At 44.3% G+C, this 21,824-nt stretch overlaps 2 protein-coding genes across 3 annotated transcripts in view; one reads left to right on the plus strand and one right to left on the minus strand.

Annotated features, from left to right (window-relative positions):
• Window positions 1-1,972, plus strand: part of LOC115201056 (ATP-dependent RNA helicase DHX8) — a 29,480-nt gene extending 27,508 nt beyond the window's left edge. Inside the window, exons 22-23 of one of the 2 annotated variants that reach the window (XM_029764289.1) lie at window positions 760-939; window positions 1,211-1,972. In XM_029764289.1, the coding sequence (XP_029620149.1) occupies window positions 760-939; window positions 1,211-1,430 (400 nt within the window). In that variant the 3' untranslated portion in view covers window positions 1,431-1,972. The remainder of the gene's footprint in view (window positions 1-759; window positions 940-1,210) is intronic. The other variant, XM_029764290.1, reaches the window with a different exon arrangement.
• Window positions 1,973-5,440: 3,468 nt separating this feature from the next.
• The window catches only part of LOC115201058 (ETS translocation variant 4), a 43,452-nt gene continuing 27,068 nt past the window's right edge, over window positions 5,441-21,824 (minus strand). The window contains exons 6-12 of the mRNA XM_029764291.1: window positions 21,458-21,658; window positions 17,054-17,460; window positions 14,610-14,678; window positions 13,690-13,737; window positions 11,669-11,841; window positions 6,484-6,585; window positions 5,441-6,233 (exon numbers count right to left, since the gene is read on the minus strand). Of these exons, the coding sequence (XP_029620151.1) occupies window positions 6,006-6,233; window positions 6,484-6,585; window positions 11,669-11,841; window positions 13,690-13,737; window positions 14,610-14,678; window positions 17,054-17,460; window positions 21,458-21,658 (1,228 nt within the window). The 3' untranslated portion in view covers window positions 5,441-6,005. The remainder of the gene's footprint in view (window positions 6,234-6,483; window positions 6,586-11,668; window positions 11,842-13,689; window positions 13,738-14,609; window positions 14,679-17,053; window positions 17,461-21,457; window positions 21,659-21,824) is intronic.

Consider the following 21,824-nt stretch of genomic DNA (forward strand, 5'->3'; position numbering starts at 1 on the left):
TAAGCTGCAACTTTTTTCCCAGGCTTTGAACCTCGCGGCTTAAACAATGACGCGGCTAATATATGGATTTTTCCCGCTTTCAATAATTTTTCTTAAAAAAAAAACATTCTGTGACGTGCTCAGTTTTTTGGCGGCATGAAGCTTTCATTAGACCAATGAAATTGCCGAACGGGTTAAGGTCAAACAACTTTTTTGTTTACTGTTTAGATTAAATTGAGCGCTCTCAAACTTCCCATCATTCTGATTACGGTAGTCATTTTGTCACCCTCATCATGGCAAAGACACGGAGAAATGCATATGATGCAGCTTTCAAGTTGAAGGCGATTGATCTGGCTGTTGGAAAAGGAAATAGAGCTGCTGCACGGGAGCTTGGTCTTAATGAGTCGATGATAAGACGTTGGAAACAGCAGCATGAGGAATTGACTCAGTGCAAAAAGACAACTACCGGTAAAGCTTACTACAAATGTTTTATTTTTTGTTACAAGCCGTGTTTCGTTAAAGCCTATATATTTTTGTTACAAGCCGTGTTTCTTTAAAGCCTGTGTAAAGTTAATTTGTTTCAATGTACCGGTAGGCACCTGCAGCTTATAGACATGTGCGGCTTATTTATGTTCAAAATAATATTTTTTTTAAAATTCAGTGCGTGCGGCTTATATTCAGGTGCGCTTAATAGTCTGGAAATTACGGTACTTCATAGAAAATCTATATGTCAGACATAGGACTTCAATAATTCACCCTTACTTTGACTTGTTATTTCAGGCATAAGCTGGACATGGTGTCTTGTGGAAAGGCCACAGTGCGCATACAGAAGGCCATCTGCAGTGGTTTCTTCAGGAACGCAGCCAAAAAGGATCCCCAGGAGGGCTACCGTACCCTCATTGACCAGCAGGTGGTGTACATCCACCCGTCCAGTTCCCTGTTCAACCGCCAGCCTGAGTGGTGAGTCTATACCCGTGGGGGTTATAGGCATAGTCTCAAGTTTACATTGACTATCGTCAATTGTTACTTGTAAAAGTTTTTGACATCCTTGCCTCTATGTAGTAGAGTCATTGTATAGATCAAACATTTTTGGAAAGTAAAGAGTTCTGTATAAGTTTATAGACTGATACTTTTTAAATATATATGATCAGGCAATAGAGCTCCAGAAAGATTAAAAACGTGCTCTTCTGTACACTAATTTCCCCCACTCCTTTCATCCCCATATCGCCAGGTTGGTGTACCATGAGTTGGTGCTGACTACTAAGGAGTACATGAGGGAGGTGACCACCATTGACCCACGCTGGCTGGTAGAGTTCTCGCCGGCCTTTTTCAAAGTGGCCGATCCCACACGCCTCAGCAAACAGAAGAAGATGCAGCGCCTTGAGCCCCTCTACAACCGTTACGAAGAGCCCAACGCTTGGAGAATCTCCCGCGCCTTTCGCAGGAAGTAGAGGTGTATCCCTATACCCTTACGCACAGGCTCACACCACAGCAGGAAAGAGAGGGAGACTGTCATTGACAACTAGTTGAGAAATACCAGTCCATTGTTCCTTTCTGTGTTCCTACAGAGTCATTTGGCTTCATGGTCAATGTCAGTTAACTTACCTCCCATCAGACAGAAATCAAAAGTGCCCATATATTACCAAAAAGTTTTTTTTGCCCAATGTATAAATTATCTCATAACAGAACATTACGGATTCCCTCAAATAAAATGACTATTAAGTGATTAGGAAGGAGACTGGACACTTTAAGTGGGCAGCAATCTAATCAGTCAGTGGAAGTCTGTCTGTTTATGAGGACACAATGCTCAGAGTCCATTTAGTCTAGAGATCTCATGTAATATAGTTTATACCTAGGGAAATGGATCGGACTTTGATTGTGGTCAACAATTACCAGATCTGTGGTTTCATTAAGATGACGGAAATGTAAGCGAACTGAAATTAGTGATATCTAAATGACCATATTCTTCCATATTAAATATTGGATGGTCTCATGTCTGCTGTTTTTGTCTTGTTGCTGTTATAATTAAACTGTCTTGGTCCGCCAATTATAGGAATGGAAAGTATAGTACAGACAAGTTACAGAATTGGCCCTTGCAGAACTACCATCAAAAGTCAACTGATTTTAGTTTATGTTCAGGTGTCCCATTACAGCTGTGTGTGCAGATACAGCGCATTTGGAAAGTATTCAGACCCCTTGACTTTTTCCACATTTCGTTACTTTACAACCATATTCTAAAATGGATTAAATCGTTTTTTTCCCTCATCAATCTATGCTCAATACCACATAATGACAAAGCAAAAACAGGTTTTTAGAAATTTTTGCAAATTTATATAAAACAAAAAGGAACTGAAATAACATTTACATAAGTATTCAGACCCTTTACTCACCACTTTGTTGAAGCACCTTTGGCAGAGATTATAGCCTCAAGTCTTCTTGGGTATGACGCTACAAGCTTGGCACACCTGTATTTGGGGAGTTTCTCCCATTCTTCTCTGCAGATCCTCTCAAGCTTTGTCAGGTTGGATGAGGAGCGTCGCTGCACAGCTATTTTCAGTTCTCTCCAGATATGTTTGATTGGGTTCAAGTCTGGGCTCTGGCTGGGCCACTCGAGGATATTGAGACTTGTCCCGAAGCCACTCCTGCGTTGTCTTGACTGTGTGCTTAGGGTCATTGTCCTGTTGGAAGGTAAACCTTTGACCCAGTCTGAGGTACTGAGCACTCTGGAGCAGGTTTTCATCAAGGATCTCGCTGTAATTTGCTTCGTTCATCTTTCCCTCGATCCTAACTATTCTCCCCTGCCGCTGAAAAACATCCCCACAGCATGATGCTGCCACCACCACCATGCTTCACCATAGGGATGGTGCCAGCTTTCCTCCAGACGTGACGTGACACATGGCATTCAGGCCAAAGAGTTCAATCTTGGTTTCATCAGACCAGAGAATCTTGTTTGTCATGGTCTGAGAGTCCTATAGTTGCCTTTTGGCAAACTCCAATGGGCTGTCAAGTACCTTTCACTGAGGAGTGGCTTCCGTCTGGCCTCTCTACCATAAAGGCCTAATTGGTGGTGCTGCAGAGATGGTTGTCCTGCTGGAAGGTTCTCCCATCTCCACAGAGGAACTTTGGATGTTTGTCAGAGTGACCATCGGGTTCTTGGTCACCTCCCTGACCAAGGCCCTTCTCCCCTGATTGCTCAGTTTGGCAGGGCGGTGGTTTCAAACTATTTATATTTAAGAATGATGGAAGCCACTGTGTTCTTGGGGACCTTCAATGCTGCAGAAATGTTTTGGTACCCTTCCCAAAATCTGTGCCGCGACACAATCCTGTCTCGGAGCTCTACGGACAATTTGTTTGACCTTATGGCTTGGTTTTTGCTCTGACATGCACTGTCAATTGTGGGACCTTATATAGACAGGTGTGTGTGCCTTTCCAAATCATGTCCAATCAATTGAATTTACCACAGGTGGACTCCAAGTTGTAGAAACATCCCAAGGATGATTAATGGAAACAGGATGCACCTGAGCTCAATTTTGAGTCTCATAGCAAAGGGTCTGAATACTTATGTACATAAGGTACACTACCAGTCAAAGGTTGTAGAACACCTACTCATTCAAGGGTTTTTTTTTTTTTTACTATTTTCTACATTGTAGATAATAGTGAAGACATAAACGATTAATTAACATATATGGAATCATAACATATATCATAACATATTCCATAACATATATGGAATCAAAAATATTTATATGTATTTTATCTTTGAGGTTCTTCAAATAGCCACCCTTTGCCTTGATAACAGCTTTGCACACTCTTGGCATTCTCTCAACCAGCATCACCTGGAATACTTTTCCAACAGTCTTGAAGGAGTTCCCACATATGCTGAGCACTTGTTGGCTGCTTTTCTTTCATTCTGCCGTCTGACTCATCCCAAACCATCTCAATTTGGTTAAGGTCGGGGGATTGTGGAGGCCATGTCATCTGATGCAGCACTCCATCACTCTCCTTGGTAGAATAACCCTTACACAGCCTGAAGGTGTGTTGGGTCATTGTCCTGCTGAAAAACAAATGCTAGTCCCACTAAGCCCAAACCAGATGGGATGGTGTATCGCTGCAGAATGCTGTGGTAGCCATGCTGTTTAAGTGTACGTTGAATTCTAAATAAATCACAGACAGTGTCACCAGTAAAGCACCCCCACACCATAACACCTGCTCCTCCATGCTTTACGGTGTGAAATCCACATGCGGAGATCATCCGTTCACCCACACTGCGTCTCACAAAGACACGGCGGTGGAAACCAAAATTCTCCAATTTGGACTTCAGACCAAAGGACAAATTTCCACCGGTCTAATGTCCATTGCCTGTGTTTCTTGGCCCAAGAAAGTCTCTTCTTATTGGTGTCCTTTTAGTAGTGGTTTATTTGCAGCAATTTGACCGCAAAGGCCTGATTCACAGTCTCCTCTGAAAAGTTGATGTTGAGATGTGTCTGTTACTTGAACTCTGTGAAGCATTTATTTGGGCTGCAATTTCTGAGGCTGGTATCAAAATATCAAATAGCCCTGTCTTCTGTATACCACCCCTACCTTGTCACAACACAACTGATTGGCTCAAACGCATTAAGGAGGAAAAAAATTCCACAAATGAACGTTTAAGGCACACATGTTTATTAAAATGCATTCCAGGTGAGTACCTCATGAAGCTGGTTGAGAGAATGCCAAGAGTGTGCAAAGCTGTCAAGGCAAAGGATGGCTATTTGATTTGTTTAACACTTTTTTTGTTTACTACATGATTCCATATGTGTTATTTCATTTCATGTCTTCACTATTATTCTACAATGTAGAAAATAGTAAAAATAAAGAAAAACCCTTGAATGAGTAGGTGTTCTAAAACTTTTGACCAGTGGTGTATGTCTTTAAAAAAAAAATGTTTTATACATTTGCAAACATTTGTAAAAACATGTTTTCGCTTTGGCATCATGGGGTATTGTGTGTAGATTCATGAGGAAAACATGTATTTAAGTCATTTTAGATTAAGGCTGTAATGTAACAAAGGGGAAGGGGTCTGAATACTTTACGAATGCACTGTATTAGGAGTGGAAGAGGCTGACCTTCGTAGTAATCATGTTTCCTAGTTCACATAAGGTGTGACCACTGATAATGTCAGCATGTGAGGTCGGAAATGCATGTGCTCTTTTGTCAACGACTTTGGGAGAATCTCAATCGCATACTGCTCGTGTACTCCCCTCAAAACCCATTGGATGAGAAAGCCAGAGGAGAGAGAGGACGCGAGGAGTATGCAATTGAGTCTCCCATAGACTGAAGTTTGATTAACTGATTATCATGCTCATGATTTATACTGTAAATTACTCCATCCGTTGAAATAACACCCATTCTCCTTCTGTGTAGCCATTCCAAATCTGTCACAATGTTATCAGAGAAAGAATATATGTCTTGGCACATAGAGTAGTAGTAATATTGTGTCTTTATTAAGCAATCTCTTTACCCACAGTCATGTGTATGGATTAAATAGGCCTCAGAAGTGAGAGGAATGCAGCTCTTAAAAACTCAAAGAAACACCATAGCCTTTTTATATACAAGTGGATGGGGTGGGCATGTGCAATAGGTGCAGGGGCCGAGGTAGGCAACTAGATTAGATTCAGCCGCGGGACGATTTTTTTCCGGGGTGGATGGTTCGGGGGGCCGGAACATAATAATTTGTACACTGCAAATTGACTACAACTAAGCCCAAAAAGAGATTGTATTTGAAAAAAAATAAAATAATTCATAGCTTGATTACATTGAGACATTATCACCTCTTTTTTTTTTATTATTGTGGGAATACTTGGGAACAAATGTCCTAAATTAAACACATTTTTGGCTGAATTCCTGGTGATTTTAGTCTTTGACAAAACGAAAACCCAAAAACTTTTTGGGCCCCCCCCCACAAAAAAACGCTTGTCGGCCGGTTTTGGCCCACGGACTGCCTGTTGCCAAACCCCAACAGAGAGGATGGGGGTGGGGTGGTGGCATTAGTACATGTAACCTTTGGAGTAGGGCTGGGCGCCCATGTTTGGTGGGGCTTGTTCAGTGGGGTAGGAGGCCCCCTCGTCCATGTGGGACAGGGGCACAGTGTCCTCCTCGTTGACGTAGCGCTCAAACTCTGCCTTCAGACTGGGCCGCTGGTTGTCGGGGAAGGCCAGGGAGATGAGAGCCTCGGGCTCGCACACAAACTTGTAAACGTAGCGCTCCCCTGCCACCTGCAAATACGAAGGAAAGGGATTTCTTTGTTAGATATGTTCGTTAGTCGGTGTCGTTATACTAATGCAAGTGTGGAACAAATCTAATCAAATAAATCAGATACACATTAGTCATTTAATGTAAAACATTGCTTCTAAATGAAATGGAAGAGCCAACCATATGATAGGCAGACCCATCACTCTGAGACACATTTGAACTACTGAATAAAGCATATTGTACAGCTAGGTTTATAAATGCCTTAGTTTGTACCTTCTGCATGATTCCCTTCTCGTAGTAATAACGCAGAGAGCGACTGAGCTTGTCATAGTTCATGGCTGGACGGTTCTTCTGCATGCCCCAGAGCCTGGCCACCTGAGGAGAGATGGAACGAGAGAGGGAGGGAGGGAAAAGAGCGAGAGGTGGTTACATCTGGGACTGTTCAGCTCCAGGCCCTCTCCAGTGCTCTTCACGGGTGAATGAACACACATTAAAGGAGACAAAGTTTTTAGCATCTGCCAAAGGACACTCCTATTATATTATTTTATGGGTTGAGGTCAGATGGAGTGAGGACTTGCTCTCTGGACCAGTGTTTCCCCTATATTTATTTAGCAGGGGTGGCACACCGCTGCTTAATTGTTGCCCCCTCTGCCCAAATTTGTTTGGGGGTATATATGTATTTTTGCGGAGACGCACTTTTAAATGGATAGTCGTTGGCTCAATGACTGGAAGTCTATGGGAACAGCTAGCATGTCATTGCGCAATGGAACAGCTAGCATATAACTGTGCTAATGCTAGTAGTAATGTTAGCCTCCCCCGGCCACTACCCTTGCCACCACTGAAGAAACAAATCCTAGGGGAAAAGCTGCTGCAGCCAATATGAATGAATGAATTCCAAATAATTTGCCCTGGAGGGAACAACACAATTGTTTCTTCCTTCTGCCTGCAACTCTCCAATGCCACCACTAGGGGATCCTCGGTGATCAGTTTTGAGGCTCTTTCTCTGAGCTAACTGGCTCATCATATCAAAAGTCCCCACATGTGGATTCACTTCCTTTTTATATAACCCATCACCACTTTAATGCAACCAGAGTCCCACAATGTGCGCAGTGAAATGAGCCTGGTGCCAGGTTGTCATAGAGACAGCATCGTGAAATATTGTCTCAACCTCAAGTTGAACTCCCCACTGACAGCCTGCTAATTCCAGTACCTACGAAATGTCTCACATCTCCAAACGAGACCAGAATGGAACCGCGCCGTCTGAGATGTGTGTTGATGACAAACAGCCTGGTCACTATAGGAAGACTTTTGAGTGTAGATAGAGGACACGTAGAGAAGGCGTAGTAGACTCCTGTCTTAGGGGTTTAGGGAATGCTGATTTCCCTGAGCAGACTACTCTCTCTGATCCTGAGTGGACACTCAACCTTAGCTGCTCTTGTAGTATGAATTATTTATGTACAGTAGCCAGATAATGGAAGTATCATTGTATCAGAATGTTTTATAAATGTCTTGTAAATTCAGTTCTGTTTGAATAAACTTCAGCTCAACTTCAAAAGCGTCTCTCAACCAGTCCATTTATTTATAGGTGATGTGGAGTGAATATGAGGTGATGGAGCTCATCTTCCATTTTGTGTGTGTATCTCCTGTTATTACGTGTGGTAAATAATGCATGGAGGTTAATGGGCAACTGGCAGTTTAGATCAGTGCATGGCCCCAGAGATGGTTTATAAGGGTGGAGGGGGAGCAATCTCAAACATTGAAACCTTATTCTAGAGAAAGCTCAATCAGCGTTAAAGGGGCAATCAGTGCTTGAAACAATAACAAAGTGTACTCCTCTCCCCTTCTTTTAGTAAAAAGCTGAGGGATGGGGTTGGAGAAATCCAACCGCTCTCAAATTCATAGACAGACATATGGACTTACCATCCATGATATCAAAATGACAGTGTTAGCCATGTTTTGAGGCTATAGACCCACGTTAAAAAATACTACAGTTTACTATAGAATACTACAGTACTTACTATAGAATTATGTAGTAAACTGTAGTATACTGTAGAATACTATACTAAACACTAGTATACCTACTACATGTGTAGTACTTACTAGGGAATGTTGTAGTATACTGTAGAATACTATAGTAAATACTACAGTATACTACTTACCACAAAAACACTACAGTAATGTTTGCAGAAACACTTGAGTAAATACTACAGTAACGTCTGCAAAAACACTACAGTATTTAATATGCGTATACCCTGCCCATTCCCCTCCCCATATCCAAAGTTGTGCCACCCATAAGTGAGAAACCTAAATGCCAATTATAGACCATATATTGTGTTCCCTACAGGTTATCAAAAGAGTAGGAGCTCTGAACTGTCCGTTTAGACCTAAGTTCCACCCAGCTACAGATTGGGAAAATTTGCTCTTTCAAGTATTTTGTCCAGTAGGTTTTCTTGGCTATGTCAAAGATAATAAACATTTACATTTAAGTCAATTAGCAGACGCTCTTATCCAGAGCGACTTACAAATTGGTGCATTCACCTTTATGATATCCAGTGGAACAACCACTTTACAATAGTGCATCTAAATCTTTTAAGGGGGGGGGGTTAGAAGAATTACTTTATCCTATCCCAGGTATTCCTTAAAGAGGTGGGGTTTCAGGTGTCTCCGGAAGGTGGTGATTGACTCCACAAAAACACTATAGTAAATACTACAGTAATGTCAGCAAAAACTCTACAGTAAGTACTACAGTCCATACTACAGTATACTATAATACACTATAGTATATACAGTGCCTTCAGAAAGTATTCATACCCCTTGACTTATTCCACATTTTTGGTGTTACAGCCTGAATTCCCCCCAAAATGTGTCACCCATCTACACACATTACCCCATAATGGCAGAGAACATGTTTTTATACATTTTGGCTAATTTATTGAAAATGAAATACAGAAATATAAATATTCATACCCATTTGCTATAATGCTCATAATTTCTTTGATCATCCTTGAGATGTCACTACAACTTGATTGGAGTCCACCTGTGGCCAATTCAATTGTTTGGACATGTTTTAGAAAGAAACACCTGTCTATATGAGGTCCCACAGTTGACAGTGCATGTCAGAGCAGAAACTATACCACGAAGTCCAAGACGGTGTCTGTAGATCTCCGAGATAGAATTGTGATGAGGCACACTGTATATCCTTGGTCCTTCGTACAAAATGAATTGGCTGAGATGGGAGAACTTGCCAGAAGGAAAACAGTCTCTAAAGCACTTCACCAATCTGGGCTTTATGGGAGAGCGGCCAGATGGAAGCCACTCCTGAGGAAAAGGTACATGAGCACGCCTGGAGTTTGCAAAAAGGCACGTGAAAGACAGAGCATAAGCTAAAAGATTCTGTGGTCTGAATGCAAAGCGCCCACCTAACACCATCCCTACCGTGAAGCATGATGGTGGCAGCATCATGCTAAGGGGATGCTTTTCGACTGCAAGGACTGTGAGACTGGTAAGGATAGAGGGAACAATGAATGGAGCCAAATACAGGCAAACCCTGGATGAGAACCTGCTTCAGAGTGCAAATTACCTTAGACTGGGGGCGAAGATTGGTTTCAGAACAACAACAACCACCAACAATGGTTTCAGAACAAGAATGTGAAAGTCCTATAGTGGCCCAGACTTGAATCACATTGAAAATCTGTGGATAGACTTGAAGATTGCTGTTCACCACCGCTCCCTATCTAACTTAACAGAGCTTGAAAAAATCTGCAAGGAAGAATGGGAGAAAATACCCAAAACCAGATGTGCAAAGCTGATACAGATATACCCAAGATGACTCAAAGCTGTAATCGCCGCCAAAGGTGCTTCTTCAAAGTGTTGACTCAGGGGTATGAATACTTATGTAAATTAGTTATTTATGCATTTAATTTTCAATAAATTTGCTAACATTTCTAAAAACATGTTTTCACTTTGTCATTATGGGGTATTGTGTGTAGATGGGTGAGATTTTTTTTAATCAATTTTGAATTCAGGCTGTAACAAAACTCTGGAATAAGTCAAGTGATATGAATACCTTCGGAAGGCACTGTATTACAGTTTTTTTCTTACTACAGTATTTATACTGAACAGAAATATAAGTGTTGGTCCCATGTTTCTTGATCTGAAATAAAAGATCCCAGAAATGTTCCATATGCTCAAAAAGCTAATTTCTCTCAGATTTTGTACACCCATTTGTTTACGTCCCTGTTAGTGAATATTTCTCATTTGCCAAGATAATCCATCCACCTGACAGGTGTGACATATCAAGAAGCGGATTAAACAGCTTGATCGTTACACAGGTGCACCTTGTGCTGGGGGCACTAAAAGGCCACTCTAAAATGTGCAGTTTTGTCGCACAACACAATTCCACAGATGTCTCAAGTTTTGAGGGAGCGTGCAATTGGCAAGCTGACTGGAGGAATGTCCATCAGAGCTGTTGCTCTGGATGTTCATTTCTCTACCATAAGCCGCCTCCACATCGTTTTAGAGAATTTGGCAGTACGTCCAACCAGCCTCACAACTGCAGACCACATGTAACCACGCCAGCCCAGGACCTCCACATCCGGCTTCTTCATCTGCGAGATCATCTGAGACCAGCCACCCGGACAGCTGATGAAACTGAGGAGTATTTTTGTCTGTAATAAATAACTCATTCTAGGGAATAACTCATTCTGATTGGCTGGACCTGGCTCCTAGGTCCTCCCAGGCCCACCCATGGCTGCAACCTTGCCCAGTCATGTGAAATCCATAGATTAGGGCCTAATTCGTTTATTTCAATTGACTGATTTCTTTATGAACTGTAACTCAGTAAAACAATTGAAATTGTTGCATGTTGTGTTTATTTTCTGTTCAGTATATATTCTAGTAAACTGTAAATACTACAGTAAAGTCTGTAAAAACACTACAGTGAATACTATAGTATTTAAACATAGTATACGATAGTGTTTTTGTTTTTTTACAATTACTTTGTTTACAAACATTGGAGTAAAACAAGCTTGTATTTTGGGTTCTGATGGGGCACGACAGTTGAACTAAGTTCATGAGGCATTTATAAATTAAATGATTCAAGACTCAATGGGTCCATATCATTAATATATAAGTCCAGAAAGGAATGTAGCAACTGCAGATTGCCCCTTTAAATACCTCTTACGTCTGACCCTGCAGCACATAGCAGAGGGAACTTAGCCTACTTCTAATGGTTAAGCCTATAACGTTTCTTAACAAAGAGCAAAGATCCCAAATTGGGAGATGCCATTTCAAGGCACAATCCGCATTAAATACCTCTTATGTCTGTCTCTGACCTCACAAACAAGCGAACTTAGCCTTGTTCTAAAGAGGACATGATACATTTTGTTACGGTAGATATAGTTCCACTAGAGATGTCATTACTGTAGTTCTAGATCTCGACTTGTAGGTTGGGCCTTACCTCCTCAGGCTCGATGAGTTTGAACTCCATGCCGCGGCCGGTCCAGGCGATGAAGTGTGCATTGCCCGGGTCATCCAGCAGGGCCACCAGGAACTGCCAGAGCTGCAGGGATCCCCGGCGCTGGTAGGGGGCCCCATCACGGAACACGCTACCCCCCTCCTGCTTCACCTCACCTGGAGAGGAATAGGGACACCGGAGGTTGGACTAGGCTGTAGGCTCAGGCTGATTTAAGGAAGTAGACTGCTGCCATTGACATAAAACAGCTACTAACAAGCATGGTAATGTGGGCAAAGCTTGTTTACCATTACTAATAGGATATGGATAAGACTGTCATTTTGGGTTGAGTCCAATCAATGGCTGTCTTGACATGCTTAAGATACTGTAGTAACTGCAACCATGTGAGGGATAGTTGATTATCTTGATGATTTACCAGAGTGTTTAACCCAAAAGGATCCTATTTTGGGGGGTTTCCATCTATGCAGGCCGGCACCCCGTGTCTCACGGTCATGGCTCCGGCGGACCTGCTCTAACTTCAAGGCAAGGCCCTGGGTACTTTTCAGCTTTCATTTACATAGCAGCGGCTAACTGTGAACTTTATTTAACACCTTCTCACAAAGCAACAGTCTTGAATGATGCGGAGGTTGTTGCTTCTGCTCGCCGCGAGTCTTTAGTTTGCCACCAACGCTTCTTATAGGACATATCGCTGCACTCTATACTCCTCTGTGAACTGGTCATCTCTGTATACCCGTCGCAAGACCCACTGGTTGATGCTTATTTTTAAAAAAAACTCTTAGGCCTCACACCCCCCTATCTGAGATATCTACAGCAGCCCTCATCCTCCCCTTACAACACCCGTTCTGGCAGTCACATTCGTTAAAGGTACGCGAAGCACACACATCCCTGGGTCGCTCCTCTTTTCAGTTTGCTGTAGCTAGCGACTGGAACGAGCGACAACAAACACTCAAACTGGACAGTTTTATCTCAATCTCTTCATTCAAAGACTGAATCATGGACACTCTTACTGACATTTGTGGCTGCTTTGTGTGATGTATTGTTGTCTCTACCTTCTTACCCTTTGTGTTGTTGTCTGTGCCCAATAATGTTTGTACCATGCTTTGTGCTGCTACCATGTTGTGTTGCTACCATGTTGTTATTATGTTGTGTTGCTACCATGCTGTGTTGTCATGTGTTGCTGCCTTGCTATGTTGTTGTCTTAGGTCTCTCTTTATGTAGTGTTGTGTTGTCTCTCTTGTTGAGATGTTTTGTCCTATATTTATATTGTATATATTTTTTTATAATCCCAGGCCCATGTCCCCGCAGGAGGCCTTTTTGCCTTTTGGTCGGCCGTCATTGTAAACAAGAATTTGTTCTTTGCTGACTTGCCTAGTTAAATAAAGGTTAAATAAAATATTTAAAAAGTGTCACACTCCTGTTGGAAACACAATAACACTAGAGGCAACATTATATAACATTGTGGCGACCCACCGATGTGGGGGTAAGTCTAATTGGATAAGCACCGTATGTGTGGGAACTTGGGGCAAGCCGCTGTAAGTAAATGGTACTCTAACTCAGTGTGTTTCGCCGGTTCAACCTGTGCAGTAGCCCTCAGGCTCTCCCCTCACGTCAATCACCCCCAGCGCACAATGGGAAACTGACTGTCACCTTGCTCTCCATGACACAGGAGCCTGGTCCCTACCTCACGCACGGGGAAACAAAACCTGCTAACTCAGCTCCAACCAAGAGCCTGTCACGCAACAACAACAAAAAACTCTAAAGCTTATTGTTCAGTCAGCGACACTCAATCTGATACTATTGGCACTTATAGTGTGCTGATACCAAACGGAGAGACGTGATGTGATTGAATGGATTCTGTTCCTCTCCTATGGAGAACGGACAGTGGACACCCTCAGTGCCATCACCCATAACCATTATCTGATCTCAGTGACACCTATTGAAGTGGATTGGAGTGTGCGAGTTTTAGGCTGACTTCTGGACAGTAGATAGCAAGTTGTGAGGCTCACCTTCGAATTTCTCCGGAACGACACAGGAGTCGTTTTCAAAGAGATAGCCTGTAAAACAAGACGTGTGTTATAATTAGTCCTTCAAGTTGTCTTGTGTGGCTTTAACTTGTATGCCAAATCTTGAATCACATTATGGCAAAATGAATTAGTATGAAAATAGTGAATTCGCCCATGACACATGTTGAAGTGGTTGAGAAGAGTACACTCTTTATTGGATGTACTTATCCGCTTCAACACAAATGAGTAGAGTACTTAGTGAGAAGGGGAGGATTCCTTCATGTAAATATCTCAAAAGGACTCCATCTTCCTTCTTACTTTAGTTTTAATATTTTATTGTAAGTGTTTAATACTCTGATGATCCTTAATAATACAGTCTGTCTTGGGAATGGCTGTTCAAGAGTAGTTCCTGAGTTCTCCCTTATTTAAGAAATGATCCTGGACAATAACTAGAACGGTGTGACAAACAAAAGGAGTGAAGAGGAGGAGTGTTTTTCTTTTCTCAAGGAAAAATACACAGGCTTTTTCCAGTAGAAATGTTTATCCGGAGATCCTTGAGGCAGGAAAAGGCCAGAGCCTCTGCCAATGGAAACATAGCGACACCTCCGGTTAGCCAATGGAAATACGGACACCGGGCTGGTTAGCCAATGACCGCAATGCTACAGCCAGTAGCAAGGCCTCATTTAAATAAAAAAAATGGGAGAGGGAGATTCGGTACATGTAGTATGCCCCTCCCATCTACAGTGCAATGAACCGGTGGCACAGACTTTTGGTAATAAGGCATGCATGTAAAAAAAAACATGCTGCAGTCATAACGCATTATAACATTAGTCCTACGTGTCTATGAAGTATCTATGAAGGGTTTATGCATGCTTCTGACAGGTCGTAATTCATATAACCTAGTTACCAGAGTTTTTGCTTACCTTCATTGTTGTGCTGGGGGTTGGGGTAGCCCTCGTTGTGGTGGTACATTGAAGGACATCCAGGCACGTCTTTAGGACAGAAACACAAGCATACACCTATTGCTCAATGCAGTGTAAACTTTTACAATGTACAGATGGTTTTTCTTTCTCAGTCTATAAATACCAGGCCAATATCCACGGGGGGAGAGAGAGTATTAATGTGCATATTTTTGGTTTGATCGCCTCTCGTCCTGCAAGGACAAAACCTTCATTTGTCATAATATCACTTGTCCTCGAAAGTATTTTTAGGCCACGAGTAAGCACCTAGTGAGGAGCAGCAGTATAGTGTAGTACAGTGGTAGAGAATGGTGAGTCTGCGGTGTTAGCACTCTGTCCATCCACCTGGCATTAGTAATACAGGTCAGTAACTGGACACACCCTTACAACCAGCCACACCGCAAATGGATGGGATCTTTGTATATCTATCAATCCCTAATCAAATGTTTTATCACATTTCTATTTCCTGAAGTTGTATAAATTGAAAACCTCTCTAACCAGGGGTGGGTGGTGGATGTTTCTCCTTATTGCTAATGGTTGTGGTCCGGTTGGTGACGACCTAGTCTCATCTCATATACAGTATAGTTTATGTGTGCCTGTGTGAGTGAGTGCATACACATGCATCTGTGTTTGTTTGTATGAGTGGCTGAATGGCAAGAGCAGGCAAGAGTGGGTGAAGCTCTAGTCTCCTGCACCTCAGTAGTGTGGTGAGTTTGGTGACTCACTCCTGGGGAATTCAGTTGCAGTGCTGTGGCTGTGATAAGATGTTACTGGGGGAAATCAGACTCTTCAATCCCGGGCCAGCACTCTATCGCAGTGTAAATAATATCACTGCCAGCCAGCGATGGGGAGATTTGGGGAAATAACACCAGTGTCAATTGTGTGCTGGCTGGTGTAGCTAGCTTTTGTATTGTAACTTTTGTAGGCACACATTATTTTACGAGATGTAAATGTAAAAAAGACTTTATTCGCAAGCCTGAACCACATAACTGCCCAAGGCCTGGTGGCGCACTTATCTATCATTTTGATTTGGTCACATTAGGACTATGAGGTCCTTGTGATAGAATTTCTGAGCAGGCAAAATAGCTGGCCAGCTCTTATTTGTGGCACAACACTCAGGCAGGCCCACCAGCCCCCTCAACTCCTCCTCCTATTACCAACAGAGTACAGTTTATCCACAGACGTCCTTTTTTTTCATCACAGACATCCTTTTTATTTCCTCTAAGACTGTCCGATTTCTTCAAGCACCAAGTTGAACTTTCTGAGCACTATCCGGCTTCTATCAAAAACATAAAAAAGTCAAAAGAATTTAGATCGTCGGTCTTATTATATAGAGAGGTATGCTGGTTTCAGCGCTGGGAGGCTCACTTTGTAGCTGTGTTTGTCCACCGTGCCCATAAGACCCAAGGGAAAAACAAGAAAGACAGCTCTGCTCCCAGTTGACTGTCACTGATATGCACAGCATACATGCCGTATGTCACTTATACTCCGTATTGCATTTCCAGCCCTTGTGTTTGCATCCTAGCACTGCTTAAAGGGAACCGTCAGGGCTTTGGGGCTGTGCTGTGGTGGTAGGGCTGGTTCTCAGTTTGTTGTTGCCAAGGCCCGTAGCCACCCCCACCCTCTCCTTCCCCCTCCCCTCACCCCTCCCCTCCACATCCCAGCCAGTGAGAGGTTCGGGTTACTGCGGCCACGCTCATTTTTCCATTATGAGTTCATCTGCCTGCAGAAAGGAAGCCGCTGTTGCAACCCAACACCCCAGAGTGCTCCACTGGGGACTCTAGTCTTTCCAGTGCCCTCCATTTTCTCAATGAAATTCCTCTGCCTTCCTTTCAGTGAGACGAGCGAGCGGCGAGAGGGAGCGGGGAGGAGTGTAGAGGAGGGAAAGAAACAGAATTACAGACAAGAGTCGAGACCTTTTTTTGCAAAGTGTCAGGGAGTTGAAAGGAGGAGTTTGGAGGTAGGGAGGGGGTAGGGAAAAGTCTGTTGTAGATGTAGAAGTGTCTGCTTTTGGACATTTTGTTCTAAGGTTAGCCATACACAGGTTGGTTCAAAGGAACTTTTGTAGGACCGAGAGCAAAAGCCACAAAGCAATATGTACATAACATTTCAATGCGTAGGTAATTGGGTTGTATACATCCTACGTCCTACAGAAGTCCTACATGTTCTTTTGAGTGACATAGGATTAGTTTGGGTATGTTTTGCAGTGTTCAGTGCGTTGTGATTTGTCAGGGAAGAATGACGCTCAGTGACTTCCATTAGAGATTAGCTTCTCTCCGAAAAAAAACTCCATTAGCTATTCATTATAGATAGACTATTTATACTAAAGGGATTGCTGCCATTCAAAACATTCTCATACTGTATCTCTGTCATTCCGCTCTCGGGCCCACCATGATTTGATCACTCACCAGGCTCATAGGTGTAGTCAGTCGGCTCCTGCTTCACCATCATGTGGGCAGGGGGGAACCTGTGAGGATGGGGGTGAGAGTGTTGGGGTTGGTGAGGTGGGTGTGGTCCGTGCCTTGATCCATGCCCTGTCCCAGGCCCGTGTCCTTGTCCTGCCATGTGGGCAGCCCTCTCATACAGAGGGTCCAGATACTCCTGCTTGAAGCTCTGCTGCAGGTAGGGCAGACAGGGATCTGAGTGCTGCCGATGGTAGCCACCCCCGCCGCCACCACCACCTCCACCCGGTCCTCCACCTCCTCCTCCACCGCCACCACCTCCGGCTGGGGCAGGGTGCATGCGCTGGAAGGCCTGCCCTTGAGGGGGGAACCCCGGGGGGCACATGTCTGCTGAGGGGGCCTGATACCTGGAACTGAGAGAAGGGAAGAGAGGGCAATGAAAAACTATCAGTATCAAATCAAACTTTATTTGTCACATGCGCCATATACAACTCTGTAAAATGCTTACTTGCAAGCCCTTAACCAACAATGCGGTTCAAGAAAGAGATAAGAAAATATTTACCAAATAAGCTAAAGTAAACAATAATAAAAAGTAACACAATAACATAACAATAATGAGGCTATATACAGGGGGTACCGGTACCGAGTCAATGTGCGGGGGTCCAGGTTAGTCAAACTAATTTGTACATGTAGGTAGGGGTAAAGTGACTATGCATAGGTAATAAACAGTGAGTAGCAGTAGTGTAAACACAAATGGGTGGGTGGGGGTCAATGTAAATAGTCTGGGTGGCCATTTGATTCATTGTTCAGCAGTCTTATGGCTTTGGGGTAGAAGCTGTTAAGGAGCCTTTTGGTCCTAGACTTGGAACTCTGGTACCGCTTGCCGTGCGGTAGCAGAGAGAAGAGTCTATGACTTCGGTGACTGGAGTCTTTGACCATTTTCTGGTCTTTCCTCTGACACTGCCTAGTATATAGGTCCTGGATGGCAGGAAGCTTGGCCCCAGTGATGTACTGGGCCGTACGCACTACCCTCTGTAGCGCCTTACGGTCAGATGCTGAGCAGTTGCCATTCCAGGCGGTGATGTAACCGGTCAGGATGCTCTCGATGGTGCAGCTGTAGAACTTTTTGAGGATCTGGGGTCCTATGCCAAATCTTTTCAATCTCCTGAGGGGGAAAAGGTGTTGTCGTGCCCTCTTCCCGACTGTCTTGGTGTGTTTGGGGCATGATAGTTTGTTGGTTATGTGGACACCAAGGAATTTGAAACGGCTGCCTTTTCCTGTAGCCCACGATCAGCTCCTTTGTCTTGCTCACATTGAGGGAGAAGTTGTTTTCCTGGCACCACACTGCCACGTCTCTGACCTCCTCCCTATAGGCTGTCTCATCGTTGTCGGTAATCATGGCCTACCACTGTTGTGTCATCAGCAAACTCAATGATGGTGTTGGAGTCGTGTTTGGCCACAGTCGTGGGTTAACAGGGAGTACAGGGACGGACTAAGCACGCACCCCTGAGGGGCCCCAGTGTTGAGGATCAGCGTGGCAGACGTTTGTTAGCTAACCTTACCACCTGGGGGCGACCCGTCAGGAAGTCCAGGATCCAGTTGCAGAGGGAGGTGTTTAGTTCCAGGGTCCTTAGCTTAGTGATGAGCTTAGTGGGCACTATGCTGTTGAACGCTGAGCTGTAGTCAATGAACCGTATTCTCAAATAGGTGTTCCTTTTGTCCTGGTGGGAAAGGGCAGTGTGGAGTGCAATTGAGATTGTGTCATCTGTGGATCTGTTAGGGTGGTATGTGAATTTACATTTACATTTACGTCATTTAGCAGACGCTCATCCAGAGCGACTTACAAATTGGTGCATTCACCTTAAGATATCCAGTGGAACAACCACTTTACAATAGTACATCTATATCTTTTTTTGGGGGGGGGGAGGGGTTAGAAGGATTACTATATCCTATCCCAGGTATTCCTTAAAGAGGTGGGGTTTCAGGTGTCTACGGAAGGTGGTGATTGACTCCGCTGTCCTGGCGTCGTGAGGGAGCTTGTTCCACCATTGGGGTGCCAGAACAGCGAACAGTTTTGACTGGGCTGAGCGGGACTGTGCTTCCACAGAAGTAGGGAGGCGAGCAGGCCAGAGGTGGATGAACGCAGTGCCCTTGTTTGGGTGTATGGCCTGATCAGAGCCTGAAGGTACGGAGGTGCCCTTCCCCTCACAGCTCCGTAGGCAAGCACCATGGTCTTGTAGCAGATGGTGCGGGTCTTGGGTTGATGCTGTTGATGTGAGCCATGACCAGCCTTGCAATGCACTTCATGGCTACCGACGTGAGTGCTATGGGGTGGTAATAATTTAGGCAGGTTATCTTCACTTCAGGGACTATGGTGGTCTGCTTGAAACATGTAGGTATTACAGTCTCGGTCAGGGAGAGGTTGAAAATGTCAGTGAAGACACTTGCCAGTTGGTCTGCGCATGCTTTGAGTACACGTCCTGGTAATCTGTCTGGCCCCGCGGCTTTGTGATTGTTGACCTGTTTAAAGGTCTTGCTCACATCAGTCAGATGCCGAGCAGTTGCCATACCAGGCGGTGATGCAACCGGTCCGGATGCTCTCGATGGTACAGCTGTAAAACTTTTTGAGGATCTGGGGACCCATGCCAAATCTTTTCAGTCTCCTGAGGGGGAAAAAGTGTTGTCGTGCCCTCTTCACAACTGTCTTGGTGTGTTTGGGGCATGATAGTTCATTGGTGATGTGGACACCAAGGAACTTGAAACTCTCGACTCGCTCCACTACAACCCCGTCGATGTTAATGGGGGCTTGTTCGGCCCGCCTTTTCCTGCAGTCCACGATCAGCTCCTTTGTCTTGCTCACATTGAGGAAGAGGTTGTTGTCCTGGAACCACATTTTTTACATTTACATTTTAGTAATTTAGCAGACGCTCTTATCCAGAGCGACTTACATTAGTGAATGCATACATTTTTATTTGTATTATTATAATTTTTTCTGTACTGGCCCCCCGTGGGAATCGAACCTACAACCCTGGCGTTGCAAATACCATTGCAAACACCATGCTCTACCAACTGAGCCACAGGGAGCACGTCTCATCATTGTCGGTAATCAGGCCTACCACTGTTGTGTGGTCAGCAAACTTAATGATAGTGTTGGAGTTGTGTTTGGCGATGCAGTTGTGGGTGAACAGGGAGTACAGGAGGGGACTAAGCACGCACCCCTGAGGGGCACCAGTGTTGAGGATTAGTGTGGCAGATGTGTTGTTGCCTACCCTTACCACCTGGGGGCGGCCCGTCAGGGAGTCCAGAATCCAGTTGCAGAGGAAGGTGTTTAGTCCCAGGGTCCTTAGCTTAGTGATGAGTTTTGTGGGCACTAAGCTAAGGGGTTTGTGTTGAACGCTGAGCTGTAGTCAATTAAAAGCATTCTCACATAGGTGTTCCTTTTGTCCAGGTGGGAAAGGCCAGTGTGGAGTGCGATTGAGATTGGGTCATCTGTGGATCTGTTAGGGCGGTATGCGAATTGGAGTGGGTCTAGTGTATCCGGGATAATGCTGTTGATGTGAACCATGATGTGAGTGCTACAGGGCGGTAATCATTTAGACAGGTTACCTTCGCTACCTTGGGCACAGGGACTATGGTGGTCTGCTTGAAACATGTAGGTATTACAGACTCGGTCAGGGAGAGGTTGAAAATGGCCGTGAAGACACTTGCCAGTTTGTCCATGCGTGCTTGGTAATCCATCTGGCCCCGCGGTTTTGTGAATGTTGACCTGTTTATTAAAGGTATTGCTCACATCAGCTACTGAGAGCGTTATCACACAGTCGTCCGGAACAGCTGGTGCTCTCATGCATACTTTAGTGTTGCTTGCATTGAAGCGAGCATAAAAGGCATTTAACTCATCTGGTAGGCTCACGTCACTGGCAGCTCGCGGATGGGTTTCCCTTTGTAGTACGCAAAAGTTTTCAAGCACTGCCACATCCGACAAGCATCAGAGCCGGTGTAGTAAGATTCAATCTTAATCCTGTATTGACACATTGCCTGTTGATGGTTTGTCTGAGGGCGTAGCAGGATTTCTTATAAGCGTCCGGATTAGTGTCCCGCTCCTTGAAAGCGGCTGCTCTAGCCTTTAGCTTGATGTGAATGTTGCCTGTAATCCATGGCTTCTGGATGGGATATGTACGTATGGTCACTGTGGGGACGACGTTGTCAGTGCACTTATTGATGAAGCCGATGACTGAGGTGGTATACTCCTCAATGCCATTGGATGAATCCCAGAACATATTCCAGTCTGTGCTAGCAAAACAGTCTTGTAGCGTAGCATCCGTGTCAAAAGCACATTATTATGTCAACCACCAAAGGCATGCACTTTTTTGGCACAAGTTTAACTATTTCGTACAGTACAGGGGGTAATACCTGGGGTTCATGGGGTAGTTGTTGTGGCTGGGCAGTGGCTGGGAGGCGGCAGGGTGGTTCATGTTGTAGGCCATGTTGTCAGGCCTTCCACCAGCGCCACCGACTTGCTTGGGGGAGTAATGGTGCTGCATGGGGGACATGGGTGTCCCTTGGGTGCAAGAGCTCTTATTTGGTCCTGCAGCCCTCTTCTGCTCATAGGCACTGGAAAAAAGCACACACAAACATGGTTTATGAATCCCAATGTGGTTTATGAGTACTACCATGGCATCAGTAGTAGGCCTTAGCATTAATAATACAGGTCAGTAAGCCAAACTGGGCTTATGGAGGATGGCTGTTTTGTAGTTGCTGGCGTTGTGGTCAATAGCTT

The sequence above is a fragment of the Salmo trutta genome, chromosome 10 (genome assembly GCF_901001165.1).
Source record: "Salmo trutta chromosome 10, fSalTru1.1, whole genome shotgun sequence".
Taxonomy (NCBI): domain Eukaryota; kingdom Metazoa; phylum Chordata; class Actinopteri; order Salmoniformes; family Salmonidae; genus Salmo; species Salmo trutta.